This window comes from Erinaceus europaeus, chromosome 17, assembly GCF_950295315.1.
Source record: "Erinaceus europaeus chromosome 17, mEriEur2.1, whole genome shotgun sequence".
Lineage (NCBI taxonomy): Eukaryota > Metazoa > Chordata > Mammalia > Eulipotyphla > Erinaceidae > Erinaceus > Erinaceus europaeus.
The window spans coordinates 30,891,417-30,911,113 of NC_080178.1; the positions used below are offsets into that span (position 1 = coordinate 30,891,417).

General features: G+C 35.2%; 2 protein-coding genes across 2 annotated transcripts in view; both read left to right on the plus strand.

Annotated features, from left to right (window-relative positions):
• LOC132533698 (doublecortin domain-containing protein 1-like) overlaps window positions 1–7,760 on the plus strand; it is a 36,993-nt gene extending 29,233 nt beyond the window's left edge. The window contains exons 4-6 of the mRNA XM_060175765.1: window positions 3,132–3,233; window positions 6,557–6,720; window positions 7,727–7,760. Of these exons, the coding sequence (XP_060031748.1) occupies window positions 3,132–3,233; window positions 6,557–6,720; window positions 7,727–7,760 (300 nt within the window). The remainder of the gene's footprint in view (window positions 1–3,131; window positions 3,234–6,556; window positions 6,721–7,726) is intronic.
• Window positions 7,761–9,547: 1,787 nt separating this feature from the next.
• Window positions 9,548–19,697, plus strand: part of LOC103126329 (doublecortin domain-containing protein 1) — a 295,249-nt gene continuing 285,099 nt past the window's right edge. Inside the window, exons 1-2 of the mRNA XM_060176649.1 lie at window positions 9,548–9,864; window positions 14,412–14,517. Of these exons, the coding sequence (XP_060032632.1) occupies window positions 9,587–9,864; window positions 14,412–14,517 (384 nt within the window). The 5' untranslated portion in view covers window positions 9,548–9,586. The remainder of the gene's footprint in view (window positions 9,865–14,411; window positions 14,518–19,697) is intronic.

A 19,697-nucleotide genomic window follows, 5' to 3' on the forward strand; every position in this document is an offset into this window, starting at 1 on the left:
TTATACTTCATAATTTAAAGAACCTTGATCAAAAATTTTCCCCACTAAATTGACAGATACTCCAAAAAGATTATAAAATAAAGTTACACAAGTAAAGTTACACAAGTGGAACCTTTCTGATTAATCCATAAGAAACTCTATGAACTATGCTGGAGGAAGGTTGAATTATTTTCCTTATAGGAAATGCTAAAAAATTATCATATGAAGAAGATTTCAAAGACCGTTCAGCCAAAGAAAGCACAGGGTCATTAATAAAAATGTTTCGTGGCTTTTCCTGGATTTTATAATATTTTTTGTGTGATCTATTTAATATCTGTAAGTTGCCAAACCTTTTATTCTCATAAATGAAAATCTTAAATTGAACTATATATTTGTAATTCTGATTTTTTTTTTTTGTTCAAGAAGGGCCACAAATCGTATAAATTCCAGACCTCATAAAGTAACTCAATTGTACCCTGATAATGCTATAGAGCATGATTTACTTTGTTCTTCAAGAGAAGGAATTTTAATTCATTGATGTAGCTTGAGTCCGACAATAGTGCTTGGCACATGGTAGTGCTAAATAAATATTTGTTGGACAAATGAATTGATGAACCGGTCAATTACATTGAAGCATTGATGTTAATCTAATTGTAAATTTGCTTTTGAATAACCATTGTTTACATGAAGGAAAGTTAAAAGACTCTGGAGCATGGACCACAGCCCCCTTAAAAGTTGGTACTTTTGTAACCCAGTGCATAGAAGTAGTTAAAAACTACCATGTTTTTCAAGAAGATTGGGTAAATTTTTTTTTGGTTCTATTACCTTACTCCTTGGGACTCTAGACTAGACACAGCTGTCTCTTTGCATCATTCTACACCAAGAGTGAGAATTTAATTTTAGAGCAATAGGGAAGTGAGGCCATGCAGAGAGTCACTGGGAAGCCAATACAGCAGCCAGGTTTTCTTAAACCAGAGATCAGATAGTGGAAAAATAAAGTTAGACTTGCCTCCGCCCTTCATCTAGCCAATCTAGAAATTCAGTTTAGGGAGCTGTCATTGTGTCAACATTGTACAGTAGGAATAAAAATACTTCTTATGTATTGCACTTTTTTTTTGCTTTTTTTTACTTGGATTTTTAAAAAATGAATATTAACACAGACCTTTGAAAAAGTAGAATCTCAGGATTTCAGTTGGAATTTTAATTTTTTCTGTAACAGAAACAACACATTATATAAGTGCCCCAAGGAGGGACAACCTTTATGTAAGTTTCTAAGATTTGATTGTTCAATATAAAAACAGCTCTATTTAGATGTCTGCAGAGGGTTTTGGGAAGTCAAGTATTTTTTCTTAAGAATAAACCTCTGGACACAGAAAGGAAGACACATTTGCAGTAGAAAAGAAAACAGTGAAATAATGATGGCCTTAGTTTTTTGTCAAGTTTTATTTTCTCTCAGTTTGACAGTTAACACATTGCCATTTTTTTAGAATATAATTTTCTGTACTTTGATTCTATATCTGGCTAATCTTGACAAAAGAATGTCAGTAAGTTTCCTGAAATAAGCTTTTGTGAGCAGAATGAAGGCCACCTAGAATTTTAACCATCACTGCTGAATGTTTCTATTCCTTGGAGATTTTTTTTTTTTTTTTAAGAAAGTATGATCCTGGAAAGATGTCTGAACAGTACGAGTTTCCTTCCACATCATTTCCTATAAGTTTGCAGGTAACAGTATGGTTTAGAATTTTTCCCTGTAAATTTAGGTTCCTTGCTCCAGATTGGATCTTTACTCAGAAAAGATGTTAAAAATAATTCCCATTTTAGCAAAAGTTAGTGTAATAGCCATGTGCCAGCACTGATAGCTGTCCTATACTTCACTGGACTCTCAACACAATGGAAAATATTCAGTGGAACAAAACTCAGAATTCTGGAACCTATTATCTTTTCTTAAATTTCCCCCCTTTTTAAGCCTGAGGGAGTCTTATTGAAGCACAATCTTTCTCAAACCAGGTCAGGGCTAATTTAGCTCTCTGTTGCAGAAGTAAAATAATAATAATAATAAAAAAGATAATTTTCTTGCTTTTTAGAATAAGGTTCTTTTCCCAAATTATCTTTTCTGAAATAGCACTGGAAATAAATAAATAAAATGGCATAATAAGTCTATCAGAAGAGGAAGTAAGGAACTTTTGAGAAAAAAATAAAAAGCCAGGACTTAAATTATTCACTAGGCCTGCTTCCTTTCTTGGTCCATGAATAGCATACCCCACGTGGGTCCTCAACATGATTAGAGGGTGGTGTTTGCTCTAGTGGAGCTCTCCTGTCAGTACTGGTTTATTTGGATTCTCTTGACTAGAACATTTCCCCCCATTGGGTATATTACATAATGAACAGTTATGAAATTTATCTCTTTTCTCAACAATCTGTTGCATATATGCACTTAAAATTGACAACTTCCATTGCAATGTTATGCAATAAATTGGTCAAGTTGAATGTCCTTGTAGCCAAAAGACAAGCAGAACATTGATCTTCAAAATGTTAATCAAACATTCCTCACATAATTTGTGACTGTATTTTTCAAGAGAAATGAAATAATTGGTAGCTCTGATACTTGCCTCCTTTAAGCATCCATTGTGTTCAATGCTTTCTTTTTTAGTGTTTGCATTTCTTTCTAAATTGTAAGGTTCTGAGAGAATCCTGTTAGCTTAAAGACATTGAAACCGAAAGAAGTGAGAAACTGGGACCAGGTGGTGGTACACCTGGTTGAGAGCACACATTCCAATGCACAAAGACCCAGGTTCAAGCCCTGGTCCTCACCTGCAGGGGAAAAGCTTCACAAGTGGTGAAGTTGGGCTGCAGTTGTCGCTCTTTCCTGCTCTATCTTCCCCTTTCTATTCCTGTTTCTATCCAATAAGAAATAATAAAGTTGTTAAAAAAAAAGAAGTGAGAAACTTGACACTGTTCTAGTCATTGATTTTCATTGTCAATTACTATTGCACATCTTTGTGCAAGTAGTCCTTGCTCTATGCTGCTTTCTTATGCACATCTTTCAGTTGATACTATCCTGTGCACAATCAGAACTGCCTGTGTATTAATATGTGTGTGAGTGCCCATGCACTTGTGTTTATTTTAAATTTTGAATGTGCTTATCTTTTCAGATATTTGAAAATGGTAAAGACACTGGGGAGATCTCTATTTACATTGACCAAAAAGATTTGAAGTCTAATAGCCCAACTCAAACTGGTGATATGATGGAAAAAGTGAGTTTGCTGACCCTTTACTTAAAATTATGTGTCTTCAAAGTTTCTTTTAGCTGATTAAACATATTTTAAAAATATTTATTTATCTGTTTTTATTAGAGTGATGAGGAAGGAGAGAGGAGACTAGAGCACTGTTCAGCCATAGCATATGTGGTATCAGACCAAACCTGGAATCTCAGACATGCAAGTCTTGTCCTCTATCACTGAGAGATTCCCCTGACCCACTTATAGTGAATTTGGACAATCAGATCTTCAAAATTCTTTAGCTAACATCAATCTTTGTACATTCATAGAGGTTTATAATCTCAGATATTACTTCAGAATTCCTTAATTTTCAGTTTTACAACAGTATTAGCTTCTTGCCTCTTAGTAGCACATTAACCTTCAGTATGCTTATATTTGAAAGTCTCTTACAGTGGATTGGCTGGGATTTACTTATATGAGATTGACTTTTGTTTATACTTACTCTACTTATTAATGTATTTCTAAACCTTAGACCCTGAGCAACTAACATGTAAACTTAGTTTTCTTCTATTCTCATTTTGAGCAAATCCAAATCATTTGTGTTAGGTATGTTTACTTTTGCCCAGTTTTGAGACAATTGGAGTACTTCTCAGGCAAAACTATCATGTTCAGCATCTTTACTTTAGATCTTTGTCTTGCATAAAAGGACACTAAGTCCCCTGTTGTTTACAAGTTGGGGTTATGCACCCGAATGCACACTATTGTTTGGATCTCTGTTGCTTGGCCTTTATTTAGAAACGTGTTCCTTTTCCCAGGTAAAACCCCTCTGATTTAGCTGTTTTGGGTAGTATTCACTACTGGTATTGACAATCTGTCACAAAGTTGCAGAGAATTTGGAGACTCTCATCTGATTGCTACTTGAGTCCGAAAGAGATAGAAGTGCTACCTCGATTAGCTACAGCTAAAGATCCAGAGCCTTGACTGGTTCTTTTTAACATTACTTCTGTGGTTATACAAATCACCATGATACAAAGACTTTGCTAAAATTTTTTTCCCTGCCTTCCTCCTTTTCATAGTAGAATATTTTACTTTGTGTTTCATAAAAGACTGAAGGTCATGCTTAAGTCATAGATGTAGATATTATTCTGTAGAAATGTTCAGTGTTGAGATATCACATACTGAAAATGACTTATACAAGTGAATATGGGGAAAACATTAACTGGGAGCATTACAATGCTCTTTGGTAGAATCTTGTGACATCCAAGGATGACTGTTCCCTTGGTGCACACTAGTCTCAATCACTAGTATAAGATATTTCACATGCTTTTGAAGTTCCTAAACAAATCCTTATCCTATAAAGGTCTGGTGATGATAGCTTTAAAGATAAATGGGGGGAGATTACCACAATTTTTGGTCACCATAGACCAAGCCTAACCACTGACCTAGAGATTAAAGACAGTGAGGTCCTTACCTCCTGTAGGCTGTCGAATGCTCATGTTTGAGCACCTAAAATGCAGTTGTCACCAAGTTGAAAAAATAGAGATTGCAATGCAACTCCTGTGAAAGTGAATTTGGTTAAGTGGTCAGATGTTCACATTGTTTTTCTACTATATACTCCTATTCTTTGTGAAAAATTTCTCTCCTGGATCAGAGCTTAAATCTCTTATATCTTTTTCCTTTACAAAAAGGTGATGACTGTAAAGAAAAAAAAATCACTGTGATTAAAAAAAAATCATTATATGTGTTTTGAAATAATAGCAAAGCAATGAAAAATAAACCTTAAGCCTGAGACCATGCAGAAATAAGTGTAGGGTATTTTAAATACAGTCAACAGATTTTAAACTATGTTTGCATTTTTACTGGGGGGGAGGAGTAAAAGATACAAAAAATATAGTTTTTTTTTTTAAATTCTTCTAACACCTCTTCCTACTGTACTCCTGAAGAGGACAATAATTATTATTTGTAATTCAAGTAAGTCATAGTTTGATGAGTATACATTTTAGTCAAATGAAAAATATCATATTCAGCCTTCCTGATGTTGAAGGCTGATAATACAGTTGATGTAAAGTTTATAAAACAATGTGGTACTGGTAAAGTTGGAGAAAAGATTATTTGTGTCTAATTAGGGAAAACCTAATTCTTAGGCATTATATAAATTTAGTTACTGGTTAAAGGGAACATTTTACTTTGTCAGTAATTTATAACCAGTAGGTAAGGCAAAACCTAATATAAACGACAACTTTCTCTTCTGAGAAAAAAGACTGCAATTCTTTCTTTTTCTTCTGAGCCTTACCATTTAGCACTCCTCAATGTACCTTCAATGGGAATTAATAGAAGGAGCAGAAAAGGCACCCTGAGCAGTAGCGAGGCAAGAAAAGGCCACAGCTATATCCGCATCCCTGCTGAGATTACAGAGTAACAAGAAATTGAGAGACACAAGAACTGACAAGGGAGAGAAGAAAAAGAAGCCTGTGACAGAAGGCTTGTGTGTCTGTGTGTGTGTGTTGGGGGGAAGGCAGAATGATAGATTGTGTGATGTGCAGGTCAAGAAAAGCAGAGGCCTAAACAACAATTGTGATGGGTAATGTTGAAAAATGTGTTTATAGAATTCCATATGCAGCACAGTTAAGTTAGATTTACTTTTAATTTGAAATATGCCTTAAATTAGAATTACCTTGACAATTTAGAGACTCTAAATATATGATAGACATGAAAACGGGCAATGCTATTATTTAAAATATTAAATGACAGCATTTCATAATTCACACTTCAATTCCATCTTATTCACAACTTGAAAACATTCATTATAGAGGCTGCGTGCAAGCTTTTGCTAGGATCTTAATTAAAACACATTCAGGAAGAGTTCTTAGTGAGCCAACTTAGGTTGCAAGTCCTTTATTTTTGTAATTCTGTAAGTATTGAATTGTCCTACCATTGGTTACCTGAGGTTAGTTGGGGACAGAGATAGTTGATTGTAAAACTTGAAAATGCTCTGAAAAGACCCTAACAAATTATGTAGCTCAGACAAGAAAAGCATAACCCGTCTCAAAGAGGACCTTTACTGTGTGTCGAAGCTAAATGCTTTTTCTGTAAGACTGTCACATCTGCTTTCAGTCCCCATGCCAGAGGGTCAGAGCTCAATCACAAGCCTGTGGCACCCCCTGCTGGTTAAAAGCCCATGCTCATTTTGTTACTTTACACTGAGCTAAACATTGTCGTCATTTCACACTTCTTTTAGCATTCTATATGAATTTAATTATCATTTGTTTGGACTTCATTTGTTATAGAGCAACAACAGTTTGTTACAGATGTTCTCATATAAGGTTCTTTCTTCTTCATTTCTCCCCCCCCCCCACCAGTTACTTCTCAAGATTCACCAAAGGCTTCAAGGTTCTTCCATCAACCCAAGAGGCCTCAATTTTTCTTCACTCCGGCTTTTCAATGAACATGGTCAAGAAATTAAGAATCCACTTTTGCTGAAGAATGAACAAAAAATTTGGGTCTCTTATGGTAAAGAATACAGGTAGGAGTGAGGTGTTTATTCTCTGTCCTCCGTCTTTCCCGGGGCAAGCTAATTTAAAAGGAAAGTTGAGATGTCACATCTGCGTTTACATTTTTTACATTTACATTTTTACATTTACATGTCCCTTTACATTTTTTAATTCAAATACAATTTCAGGTTTTTTTTTTTTTTTTGGAGGGGGATGAAGCAGTATTGTTTGTGGGATATGACATCGTTTTCTCTCTCTCTCTCTGACTTTCTATCTTAATGCCTTGTCATAGTTCTTGAAGTCTGCCTGTCAGCACAGCAAGTGGGATTTGTTCATGTCTGAGTAGTCACCTTAATGATAGCAGATGGAAACTCCACGGGGGGCCCAAGCCCATCACACTGTCATTGTCGCATATTGCCCTGACCTGCTTCCACTCCTCTATTTTTTTGTCCCTTTTTAAAGGAGAAATGGATGGTAATTGAAAAGGATCTTAAGCAAGATTTATGAAGCTATAGACAACATGATTCCCTACTCTCTGTCTATGTTTTCACAAATAAAGTCTTAACCTCTTAAGCACCAATGACAGCACAGCTAAAGATAAATTGGTAAAGCTTGTAAGCCCTATCCTGTCAAACTTATATTCCTCAAAAGCATCTTACATTATCCCACAGTAATTACTGGTTATTGCTGAGCATTGTGTAAATTTTTGTAGATTGGTAAATTCCTGCATAAAATTATCTGTGTTTCTGAGAAAAGAGAAAGTCTGTAATCTATAGGCACTGATGAACTGGGCTGTTGGGAAGAATATCTTGGAAATTTATGCATATTTTGACAAGTCACATCCAGATAAAGTCTGAAATTGCTTGTCAGGAAACTTAAACACACTTTCTCTACTTCTATTGTTTAGTTCTTTATCTGTATAACAGAACAGGGGAAGTAATTTTACATATAGCTTATAATTGATCATATGATATAATAAGCAGATAACAAACAGAATCAGAAGCTGATAAACTCTAATGGTCAAAAATTCAAATATAGGGACAAATTTACTCAGAAATCTATGGAGGTTTAGGAATAAGTGATAGGATAATTTATGCATGGTATATTTAAAATTTTATTTCATCTGACCCAGAAGAGTAAAATTAAAATGGTTAATGATTTCTTTACACTGTTTAATTAAAATATATGTAATGAACAAGCTTTTCTTCATAGGCAAATTTCCAAATATGATTAATTTAATTGAATTCTGAGAATTGTGTTTACAATAATAAAAACAGTGAGGAATTTTAAAGTGGCAAACTGAATAATTTAGCAAACTCTTGCAATTACAAGGAAAGGCTTTAATAAAATGTGTGTCATTACTAGTTCTTCTTAATATCACTGTTAAAATGAGAGCAATGACTGGATAATTCTGATGTCTTAATGATGTTGCTTTGATGCAATATTTTAATAAGCTCAAACATTGGTTCCTTCCTAATTGGGGCATATTTGTAGAATAGTGATAAAATGCTAAGTAATATAATGTTATAAAATAAACCAAGGATTGTAATAGGATGAATTGATATATGTATTTGTTTTACTTTATTTTTATTTTAATAAGACAATGCAATTTTGTCTGGATTTTAATTCATTGTGATGCACGAAGGAGCCATTATAGAATTTTCTTACTATTGGAGCTTCTACGTATTTTTTAATGTAAAATGTTATTTCTATTTAGTTTAATATATAGTGAGGAAATGTGCAATATTACTATATAAATAATAATCATTTTCAGGGTGTAATTCTAACATGTGTCATCATTCTACCACGTGGATAAGGAAGGTAAGTTACTCATTTGTAAAAGATATATTTTTTTCAGTGTCTGCTTTAATTTTGAGTTCTTTAATTATCCTCCAAGTTTTTAGTTTGAAAAAATTGAATCTAAAAACAGGAAAGAATAGTACAATGAAGATTATATATCTTTCATCTAGATTCAACACTTTAAATGTATATTATATTTGTTTTACCTCTCAGTTCTTTTTTTTTTGTTGTTGTTGTTCTTTTGAACAGCTTGAAAATTAGTTACAACTAATTATTAAAGTTTTACTACAAAATGTTTCAGGTCACATAACTGAAGAATAGAATATTCTTCTGTGTTACCACATAATAACATCTAATAAGGTAACAAAAGCGTGATATCATATAATATACAATCTATATTCAAATGACCAAGAATGTGCTTTGGAGTTTGTGGTAGTTCAGTATCCAAATGAGCTTGATGTATTGCCTTCATTTTCTTTAATTTAGAATATATCCAGAACTTTTGTTTTATTTTTCATAACTATTATTTCTTTGAAACTCTAGACACTTTTCTTGCAGAATGGTCCACACTTTGGATTTTCATCTGTTATCTTATTCTTAGGTTCAGTTTAAATATTTTAACAATACTACTATATAGGTGATATGATTGAGTCTTATAATTCTAAAGATAAATAGAAAAATCTTTGTTACTATTCTAGAAAAATCTGTTTTTTTTTGTTTGTTTGTTGATATGGTGGTTTTCTTTTTATCAGTTTTCATTTGATTTTAATTTCCAAATAATGAAATTAACCCAAAACAAATAAATTAAGCTAATTAAAATTAGCATGACTTTTAGTGAACTCACAGAAATAGTTGTAGTAAATACGAAGTGCTCACTTAGTTGGTAGTTCCAAAAATGTTTGAAGTTACACATTAAAGTGAACATTATCTGAATATCAATTGGTTGTTTTTCTCAATTAAATACATTGATTTTATTCTTAAATTATGTTTATGAACAGCATATGTTAAAAATACATTTTCAACACCTTGAATCAATAAAGCATATATCTTAGTGTTCATTTTAGGTATCACTATATAATTCCAATACTAGTGCAATATATGAAGAAGTTATTATTTCTGGGTTTTATTTTGCACAGATATTATGGGCTTCATTGTTTACTTCTGATCAGATCTCACTGTTTACATATTTTCCAGATAGCAATAATTTTCCAGATAGCATTAATTTTTTTCCTTCTTTTTTTTTTTTTAAGATCTCCACTAAATCCCATTTTGTGCTTGACCTTTAACCAAGTGACTGCATTTGCCAGAGGCAGTATTACAGTTGCATATAAAACCGTCTTGGATCCTAATGCTGTTCTACTACCTGGATGTGATAAGTAAATTAATATTTGTTTGTCTAAAGTAATTTAAATTACTTAAAACAGGATTTACCTGCATGAAAGACTGAACATTTAAAAATATTCTTTGACAATGTTCATGCTAAATAAGCAAATATTTATTGATTTATTTCTTGATATAGTGAGCTACTGCTTAAGACTTCTCATTGCATAGGGCAATAAGCATTATTAGTTTTGACTTTATAGAAGTAACAATTTTTGTTTGAAATATAAATATTTTTAAATTTTAACTTATATATTTATAAAAAGGAAACACTGACAAAAACCATAGGATAAGAGGAGTACCACTCCACACAATTCCTACCATCAGAACTTCGTATCCCATCCCCTCCCTTGATAGCTTTCCTATTCTTTGTCCATCTGGGACTATGAACCCAGGGTCATTATGGGGTGCAGAAGGTGGAAGGTCTGCCTTCTGTAATTACTTCCCCGCTGAACATGGGCATTGGCAGGTTGATCCATACTCCCAGCCTCTCTCTCTCTCTTTCCTTAGTGGGACAGGGCTCTGGGGAAGCCGGGCTCCATGACACATTGGTGGGGTAGTCTGCCCAGGGAAGTCCGGTTGGTATCATGGTAGCATCTGGAACCTGGTAAAAAAAAGAGTAAAGGTATAAAGCCAAACAAATTGTTGACTAATCATGAACCTAAAGGCTGGAATATTGCAGATGAAAATTTGCGGTCTTTGTTTTGAAGATAGCTAGTAGGCCTATTTTAGTTATATTCCAAAGGGCCCATGACTATACTAGTTTTTTCCTAAGTCTGACCTCTGATATGCAGGTGGACCCAAGTTATTGTCTGGAAAGATGATGTCATGGCTGGAAAAAGGGCTAGAAAGCTGGATCAGGGTAGCTCCCAAATATAGGAAAGGTGTATAAATATTGTTGACTGTAAACCAGTATTTCATAGTGGGTGCTTCTAAATTGATAGTTTGAAAAAGAAATACTTATATATCCTTGCTTTCAAGTATATATTTTGCCCTAATTTATGGATACATGTGAACATATGCTCTATGTTACGGGACCTGGTCTATATCTAGGTTTTGGGATTTTGTTAGGAAGTGAACCTCCTGGAATGGAATTAGAGAATACTATGAAAGGAAAAGTCTCACCTGAGTAATGAGGGTGAAGGGTTGACATTCCATGCCTGACGTCTCTGGACACAGTCTGAAGTCAGGCATGCTGAGGTATCCCAAATAGTCATGATGGACCTAGACCTCGAATAAATCCCTCTCTCTATTGTTACTGGACATTTCTCTCAGGAACAACACAATAGACCCCTTTGTGGGCCCCCACAGGACCTTGCCCTCAACTTGGATCAACAATGGTAGAGAATGTCCCATCCTCTGAAGGGAAGATGGACAACATACTCTAAGCTACACCTGAGGAAGATGGGTTGATATTGGGGCAGCTTGGAATGTTCCTACTCATGACCACAGAATGTGAGCTCAGATCAACAGGGATGCAGAGGTCACACAGGCTCTTAAGCTCAACATGGGCCCCAGATCACATCAAATTGATGGGATTTACAGTCAACAATATTTACACCCCTTCCCCATATTAGGGAGCTACTCTCTTCCCTGATCCAGTTTCTGATCCTTTTTTCCAGTCATGACATCATCTCCCCAGACAATAACTTGGATCCACCTGCATATCAGATTTCAGGCTCAGGAAAAAAAAAAAAAAAAAACTAGTATAGTCACAGGTCCTTTGGAATATAACTAAAATATGCCTACTAGCTATCTATAAAATGGAGGACCCCCCCCCCCCCAACTCATCATCTGCACTATTCCAGCCTTTAGGTTCATGATTGTTTAACAATTTGTTTGGCTTTGTATGTTAACTCTCTTTTGAGTCACCAGGTACCAGATGCTAGCAGGATGCCGAACAGACTTCCCTGGACAGACAATCCCACCAATGTGTCCTGGAGCCCCGATTCCCCAGAGCCCCATCCTACTAGGGAAAGAGAGAGGCAGGCTGGGAGTATGGATCGACCAGTCAACACCCATGTTCAGCAGGGAAGCAATTCCAGAAGCCAGACCTTCCACCTTCTGCATCCCATAGTGACCTTGGGTCCATACACCCAGAGGGTTAATGAATAGGAAAGCTATCAGGGAAGGGTATGGGATACAGAGTTCTGGTGGTGGGAATTGTGTGGAGTTGTATGCTTCTTATCCTATGGTTTAGTCAATTTTTCCTTTTTTATAAATAAAAAAATTTAAAAAAAGAAATAGTTAAATAATCAATACTATGTTTCTACATATGAGTGCTTAAAATTAAACACTTTACTTGATATAGGTAAATTGAATGCAAAAAAAAAAACAATCTGCTGGAAACTTGGTGGGACAGTATTAAAAGAACTAGGGTTAGAAGTAGAGTGTTTTTTGATGATAGAACTATATCTTGTGACTATTGCACACTTGAATGTGACTAGTGTGACCAGGAAACTGAATTTTTTATGTGTGCTAGGGCCTTGAACATGCATAATTCCTTTGCTGTCTTTGGCCTTTTTTCTCTTTTAATGTTAAATAGGGAGGGACAGTGGGGAACAAAGAGAGACAGAAAGAGGAGAGACACCACCGCACCGCTTCATCATTCATTGAGATTTTCTTGGTGCCTTATATAGTCTCCCATGCAGTGCTAGTGATTCAAACCTGGGTCCTTGTGTATGGTAAAGTGTACTCTCTACCAGATGAACTACCTCTCAACCTCTGAGTTTTTTTTCTTTCTTTTTCTTAACTTGAATTAATTCAACTTAAACTGCAAAATATTTCACACAGACTAGTGACAATATAGGAATCATAAGATATTGATACAAATTTCCCCCAGCAATTTAAATGTTCATGTCATACCACATGACTTTCATGCAGACTCACACTAGCCGGAGAGATGGCACAGTGGACAAGTGCTGAACTTGAAAGCATGAGATCATGACTTTAGTCCCCAGCAGTGCACATACCAGAGTGATACTCTGGTTTGCTACCTCTCTCTTCCTCTTTCTCATGCATTAATAAATAAATAACTAAAAAAATCCAAAGGTTTTTTTTTTTTCACTTTTATGACAAGAGGCATGATGTACAAAACACATTTTGCTTTTGTTTGGGAACTGGAATATTTAAAGTTCCCCAAAATTAATGGTACTATATGTCTTCATGACATTTTGTTTACAAAAAGGTCTCATAGAGATATGCCACTCCTGAATGGCTAGGTACTAGCTTTAACATTTAATAACAAATTACAACTTCCTTTAATATACAGGCAAGAAGGTTGAAATAGAAGGCACATCTAGAGCGATAAAAAGACTGATGAGTTTGCTTAGTCTAGCTAGTCTTAATTTATTACTAAATATGCCTGGGGAGAAAAACATTTGGTCTCCCTTTGTGGTCAGTTAAATAGCATCTCTGAACCCTAATAGCTGCCCTCACTTTCTATGCAAAATCTGGACTGGGCTATCTTATTCCTTTTCCATTTTAAATATAAAATACCTCATAATTTTAATAATCATTTCCCATTTATGAGACAATCTATTCTGTGTGCAATAATCTCTCCCCAAAGTGTTTGTTTTGCCTAGACTCTTTATCTTTAATTTTTAAGTAGGGGTTTATACTTTAAATTTATGTACCTTTTAACTTTCTTTTCTTTTATTTTTAAAGATTTTATTTATTTATGAGAAAGACAGGAGAGACAGAAATAACCAGACATCACTCTGGCATGTGTGCTGCCAGGGATCGAACTCGGGACCCAATACTTGAGAGTCCAAAGCTTTATCACTGTACCACATCCCGGATCACCTTTTAACTTTATTTTCCAAGTGCAATGAATATTATTCAACTGAGCGTATTAGAATTTTATGTAGGTTTCTAGTATGAAAATGTGAAATTGCTATTATTGAACAACTAATTTGATAATTTACTTTATTTTTAGATTTCATTGAATTTTTTTTCTATACTGCTACCAGTCCCAGAACTGGTTTTTTGTTGAATAGTGTACTGTGTGGTGTGTCTTAACAATATTGAACCAAGTAATCTTTTTGTTGAAGGTTAGCTCATTTTTAAAATAAGTGATTTCTGTGACTAAGAATAAAGCCCAACTTCCCCAGTCTAGTTTGTCCAGACACTTACTTGAGTAGATAGTCTTTTAAGACTCTCTTAATTATAAGTGTTAAAATATCTTTATTCATAATCCAAAGTATTCTAAATGCAAATTAACAATGATAATGGTCTCTATTATGAATAATTCTGTTAAGCTCTTTTCATTCCTTTGTTCTATTAATGATTAATTTGACACAGACTCCCTAAGTATTACAAATAGTTCCAAATTTAAAAACCCTACCTTTCCCACATATAAAACCAAGGCACTTTATATATTTCTGTTTAAAGAGATTATAGACTGTGTGCTGTTTTGTCTATCATTTTTAAGAATGTAAGATACTTGATTTATTTTACTAGTAAAATATTAATGAATGTATTTATGATTATGCCTTATAATAGAAACAGTAATTAAAAAATTAAATATTCTTACTTTTCTTAGTTGGGAAGTTTGTAAGGGATTTTCAGTTAATTTCAACTGTACCAGTCAGCAGATGCCTGATCAATTTGAAAAGGTGGACTTGGAGAACCATTTCCTACAAAACAAGGTTAGAATTACTTATAGTATTAAATGCAATGTATTTGAGGTGTCAGGAACTCTGTCAGTAAATTGTATTTGAATATTTGTGAAATATATTAAAATTTAAATTTTTTTACAATACTTAGGCAAGTACTTTTTAGTTCTGATTAAATAGTTAAGTGCTTTAAAATTGAACTCTGATATAGAGTTTCTACCTAAATTATGTCATTTTAGTACTCTTGCTTAACAGTTTTTTTTGTAAGTAGTGGTGTTAATAAATTGGAGTAGTTTAAAAATGTCTTTAAGATCTCTGTTATGTCACAGCACTTTAGGACCTGATCTATTTACCGAATAGGCCAGTGTAAAGCTAGTTCTCTAGAAAAGCTCAGTTCAAGATAACTTAATCCTATCTAGAAAGTCTGTTTATAAATGCCTGCCTAGATATTTGTTTTGTTAGAAGAGAAGATTTTTCTCCAGTTGTGCTATGGAAGGTATTTAAATATGTCTCCATAGAAGCGATACTTTTTTTTTTTCCTTTTCTAAACTGTGAAACTGTTGGGTGGTTATTAATTTCAACTGCTTAAGGTTTAGTTTTTGAATTCATGAAATCAAAACACAGATATAGAGATACCCAAGAAAACAAATCTTTGTGCCTGAGCCCTTTATTACCAAGAGGCAATACAAAGGACACACACCCAACCTGCTTAAAAACATTTATTAGTGATTTAATAATGATTAACAAGTTTGTAAGATAACAGGGGTACAGTTCCACACAGTTCCCACTGCCAGAGTTCTGTGTTCCATTCGCTTTACTGGAAGCTTCCCTATTCTTTATCCCTCTGGGAATATGGACAAAAATTCTTTATGGTGTGCAGAAAGTAGAAGGTCTGGCCTTTGCTTCTCTGCTGGACGTGGATGTTGGCAGGTTGATCCATACCCCCGGCCTGTTTCTTTCTTTCTTTTTAATTTTTTATTATTATCTTTATTTATTGGATAGAGACAGCCAGAAATGGAGAAGGTAGGAAGAGATAGAGAGGGAGAGAGATAGAGAGACACCTGCAGCACTGCTTCACCACTTGTGAAGCTTCCCCCTGCAGGTGGGGACTGGGGGCTTGAACCCAGGTCCTTGCACATTATAACATGTGTGGTAGACCAGGTACACCACCTCTTGGCCCCAACCCCCAGCCTCTTTCTATCTTTCCCTAGTGAGCTAGGGCTCTGGAAGGGTGAGACTTCAGGATATATTGGTGAAGACATCTGCCTAAAGAAATCAGGATATCATAATAGCCCCTGCAACTTGATGGTTGGAAGTCAGTGAGATATAAAGCAGGGCAAATTGCTTAATACCCAAAGGTAGCTATAGAGCAGATGAAACTAGGGGTATTCATGTGGGAAAAAGTTAGGAAGTCCATTTTAGGTATGTTCCAAGGTGCCTGTGACTTTAGTAATTTTCGCCTGAGCCTGATAGCTAACATGCAGATAAACTGAAAATGTCTGGAAAGATGGTGTCAGAGTTGAGAATAGGGCTAGAAAGCTGGATTAGGGCTCTCAAACATGAGGAAAATATACAAATATCATTAACTGTTTACCCCATCCATCTGACCTACGGTCTGTATATATTCTTGACTTCAGAATCCAAAAATTCTCCATGCTGGCCTGGCAAAATAGCTTACTTGAATAGTGCAATGCTTTGTTATCTGTATGACCTAGGTTCAACCCCAGCCACTACCATGTAGAGGGAGCTTAGGTGTTGTGGTCTCTTTTCGTGCTTCTCTGTTTTTATCTATAAAGAAAAACTAAAATTTCTCCATATTGCCTATTGAATCTATTACATCAAAGTCTATGCCAAAGATATTAGTTGCTTCAAGCAGCATGTATATCTAAACATTATAAAGAGGAATTAAATAATCATTCTTACTCCTGACCTTTTTAAAACAAATTCAAGATACAAGAACAAATTGAGTGGTGCACTAAGATTTAATGTCTCTTATAGTTCATCTTCACTTAACATTAGGATTTATCATAGTTCTGATTCTCTTCGCATTCCTTTTTTGGTGTTTGTGTGTGTGTGTGTGTGTGTGTGTGTGTGTGTGTGTGTGTGTGTGTGTGTGTGTGAGAGAGAGAGAGAGAGAGAGAGACAGAGAGAGACAGAGAGAGGGAGAGACACACATTATTTTCCTGATCAGACATCTTGTATGCTTAGTAGTTACCTCCCGAGGCTCCAGACTTTCCTCTTTCTTTGATCTATATGATTTCCCTCAACCTCTCCCCTCCCCGAGCTAGATTTAACAGTTTAATCAACTTCTCTTCTTGCCTTTTCTCTACCCTACACTACAATAAGGGCTGATAAACATGCTTCACACTTTGGTATACTTGTGTCATTGCTTGTGTTGTTCCTGTCCCAAATTTTGCCATTCCTTGTCTTGTAAAGCTTTATGCCATTTCCTTTTACTTCATGGACTTCTCAGGTTCTCTAGAGAGAATTAATCTCAAAGTATTTTGTGTTTGCAGAGTTTCTTTGCATCGTCTGACAATTGTATATAGAGTTTATATTTTACCATTGCCATTTACTTTTGTGTCTTTTTTCCTCCACTAAATTGAGAATATTTAGGAGGTAAATATTATATCTGGGTGGAGGAGGGTAATATAATGGTTATGCAAAATAACTTTCATGCCTGAGGCAATAAGTTTTCCAGTTCAGCCCCCAACACCACCACCATAAAAGCAGGTTAACTCAAAATGTTGCAAGTATAAAGTACATGTTTTGTAGTTGACTTTTATGTTAATTTTCTATTTGTCACTTGTGATTAATAGTGTGTTACAAGATTATAAGATTACAGTGTATATATAGTCCCACACCAAACCCACCACCAAAGTTCTGTATACTCACCCTCTTAACCTCCCTCCCAAAGATAACAACTTTGGTTCTCACAAATCTTAGTACTATGCACACTTAATTTGGTGCACCACTGCCTGCCCCAGCCTCAAATTCTCACAAATCTTAGAAACAGTTTTCTTGCTTCTGTTTTTCTTTTAAAAGTTGTTTTCAAGATTCATAAGTATCATTTCTCTAGATTGCAGATATAAGTGAAATCATCCAGTAGTTGTCTTCCATCTCTCTATTTAAAAATTTAATTAATTTATTATTAGGTAGAGACAAAAAGAAATTGAGAGGGGAGGAGGAGGTAGAGAGGGAAGGAGGAGGTAGAGAGGAAAGGAGACAGAGAGACACCTGCAGCTCTGCTTCACCCCTTGTGAAGCTTTCCCCCTGCAAATGGGGACCAAGAGCTTGGACCCAGGTCTTTGTGCACTGTAATGTGTGCTGAACCAGGTGTGCCCCCCCTTCCCTATCTTTCATCTCTTATTTTGCTATGCAGAATCACTGCCCGTTTCATCTATTTTGTCCCAAAACATACTATATCATCTTTTTTTGACTGCAGAGTAGTATTCAGTGGAATATAACTTGTTTTGCCAATCACTTGTTAGTGGGTGGTTAGTCTGCTTCCAGTCTTTGGCTATTGTGGATAATACAGCTATGAACATAGGTATGCCCATGTCTCTTTGAATTAGTGCTTGGGCTGTATTTTGATTGAGTGCCAGAGTGGTATTGAGAGATCTTAAAGCAGTTTATTTTTATTTGTTGAAAGACTCTCCTTGCAGTCTTCCAAAGGGGCTGCATCAATTTGCATTCCCACCAGCAGTGAAACAGAGTTCCCTTTTTTCTCCACAACCTCACCAACAACTCTCATTTCACACTGTCTGAGATGTGAGATGGGGTCTCAGTGTAGTTTTAATTTGCATTTATCTAATGATAAATGAAGTGGAATATTTCCTTATATGTCTGTAAGTCGTGCGTATCTCTTCTTTAGAAAAATTTTCAGTTCTTTGGCTCACTTTTTTGTTGGGTTATTTTTTACTTTATATGTAGATCTGTACCAATCCTGTATAAATGCTTGGTGTCAGTCGCTTGTCAGATGTGTGATGTACAAATATCTTCTCCCGTTTACTGGGTTGCCTGGTTATCCTTGTGTGGTTTGTTTTCAGTGTATAGAAGCTTTTTAGTTTCATGTAACCCCATTTATTTACTTTTGTTTTCATTTCCTGTGCCCAAATACATCTTTGAAGTAGAGATGTTGTAAAGCTTCACCAATATTTTCTTCTATAAATTTTAGAGTTTCTGTCTAATATCCAGATCTTTAATCCATTTTGATTTGATTTTGGTGTATAGTGTTAGGTGGTGGCCTAGTTTTCATTTTGTACATGTGGCTGTCCAGTTTCCCCAGCACGATTTGTTGAAGAGACCTTCTTGGCCCCACTGACTGGTTTCAACTCCTTTGTCATATACTAGATGATGTATATGTATGGGATCATTTCTGGGCTCTTGATTCCACTCCATTGATCTAAGTGTCCATTTTTATTCTAGTACCATGCTGTTGAATTATTATTCATTTGTAGTATAAACTGAAGTTGTGAAGTATGATATCTCCATATCTTTTTTCTTAGACATGCTTTGTGTGGTTGATTTTTAAAAATGTAGCTATAGTATATCTTTTAAGGTTCATTTTTTGGGGGCCAGGTGGTGATGCACCTGGTTAAGCACCAGTGTGTAAGGACCTGGGTTCAAGTCCCTGGTCCCCACTTGCAGAAGGAAAGCTTTACAAGTGATGAAGCAGAGCTGCAGGTATCTCTCTCTCTCTCTCTTCCCCCCTCAATTTCTCTGTCTTTATCCAATAATAAATAAAATAAAAAATTTAAAAAGTTTCATTGTTCTTTAATGTGTCCTTTGCATTTTAGCCAAGTCATATTGCTCATTTACTGTTTTCTGAAATCACACTCCATGATTTCTATTATTATGTCATGTGGATCTCTTTGGAATTCAAACTCTCCATCTTTGTCACCCATCAAGTCCCAGCCTCCTTCATCATGATTATGCCATATCCTGGCATGGTGCCTGGAATATCTTTAGTATTCAATAAATACATGCCAGAGCCATCTTCATTATCCTAGATTTATCTAATTTGTGGTTGCTTTATGAGATAGTTTTTACTTCTTTACCATCTCATACCAGGTATGATGCTTCTGACTTTAGTACCCCCATTTTTTTTACCACCTGTAATGAGATGGAACTAAACCCTGTTTCTCTTCCTTTCCTTCTCCTCCTCCTTGTTCTTCTTCATCACTATCTTCTCATTCTCCTCATCCTCCACT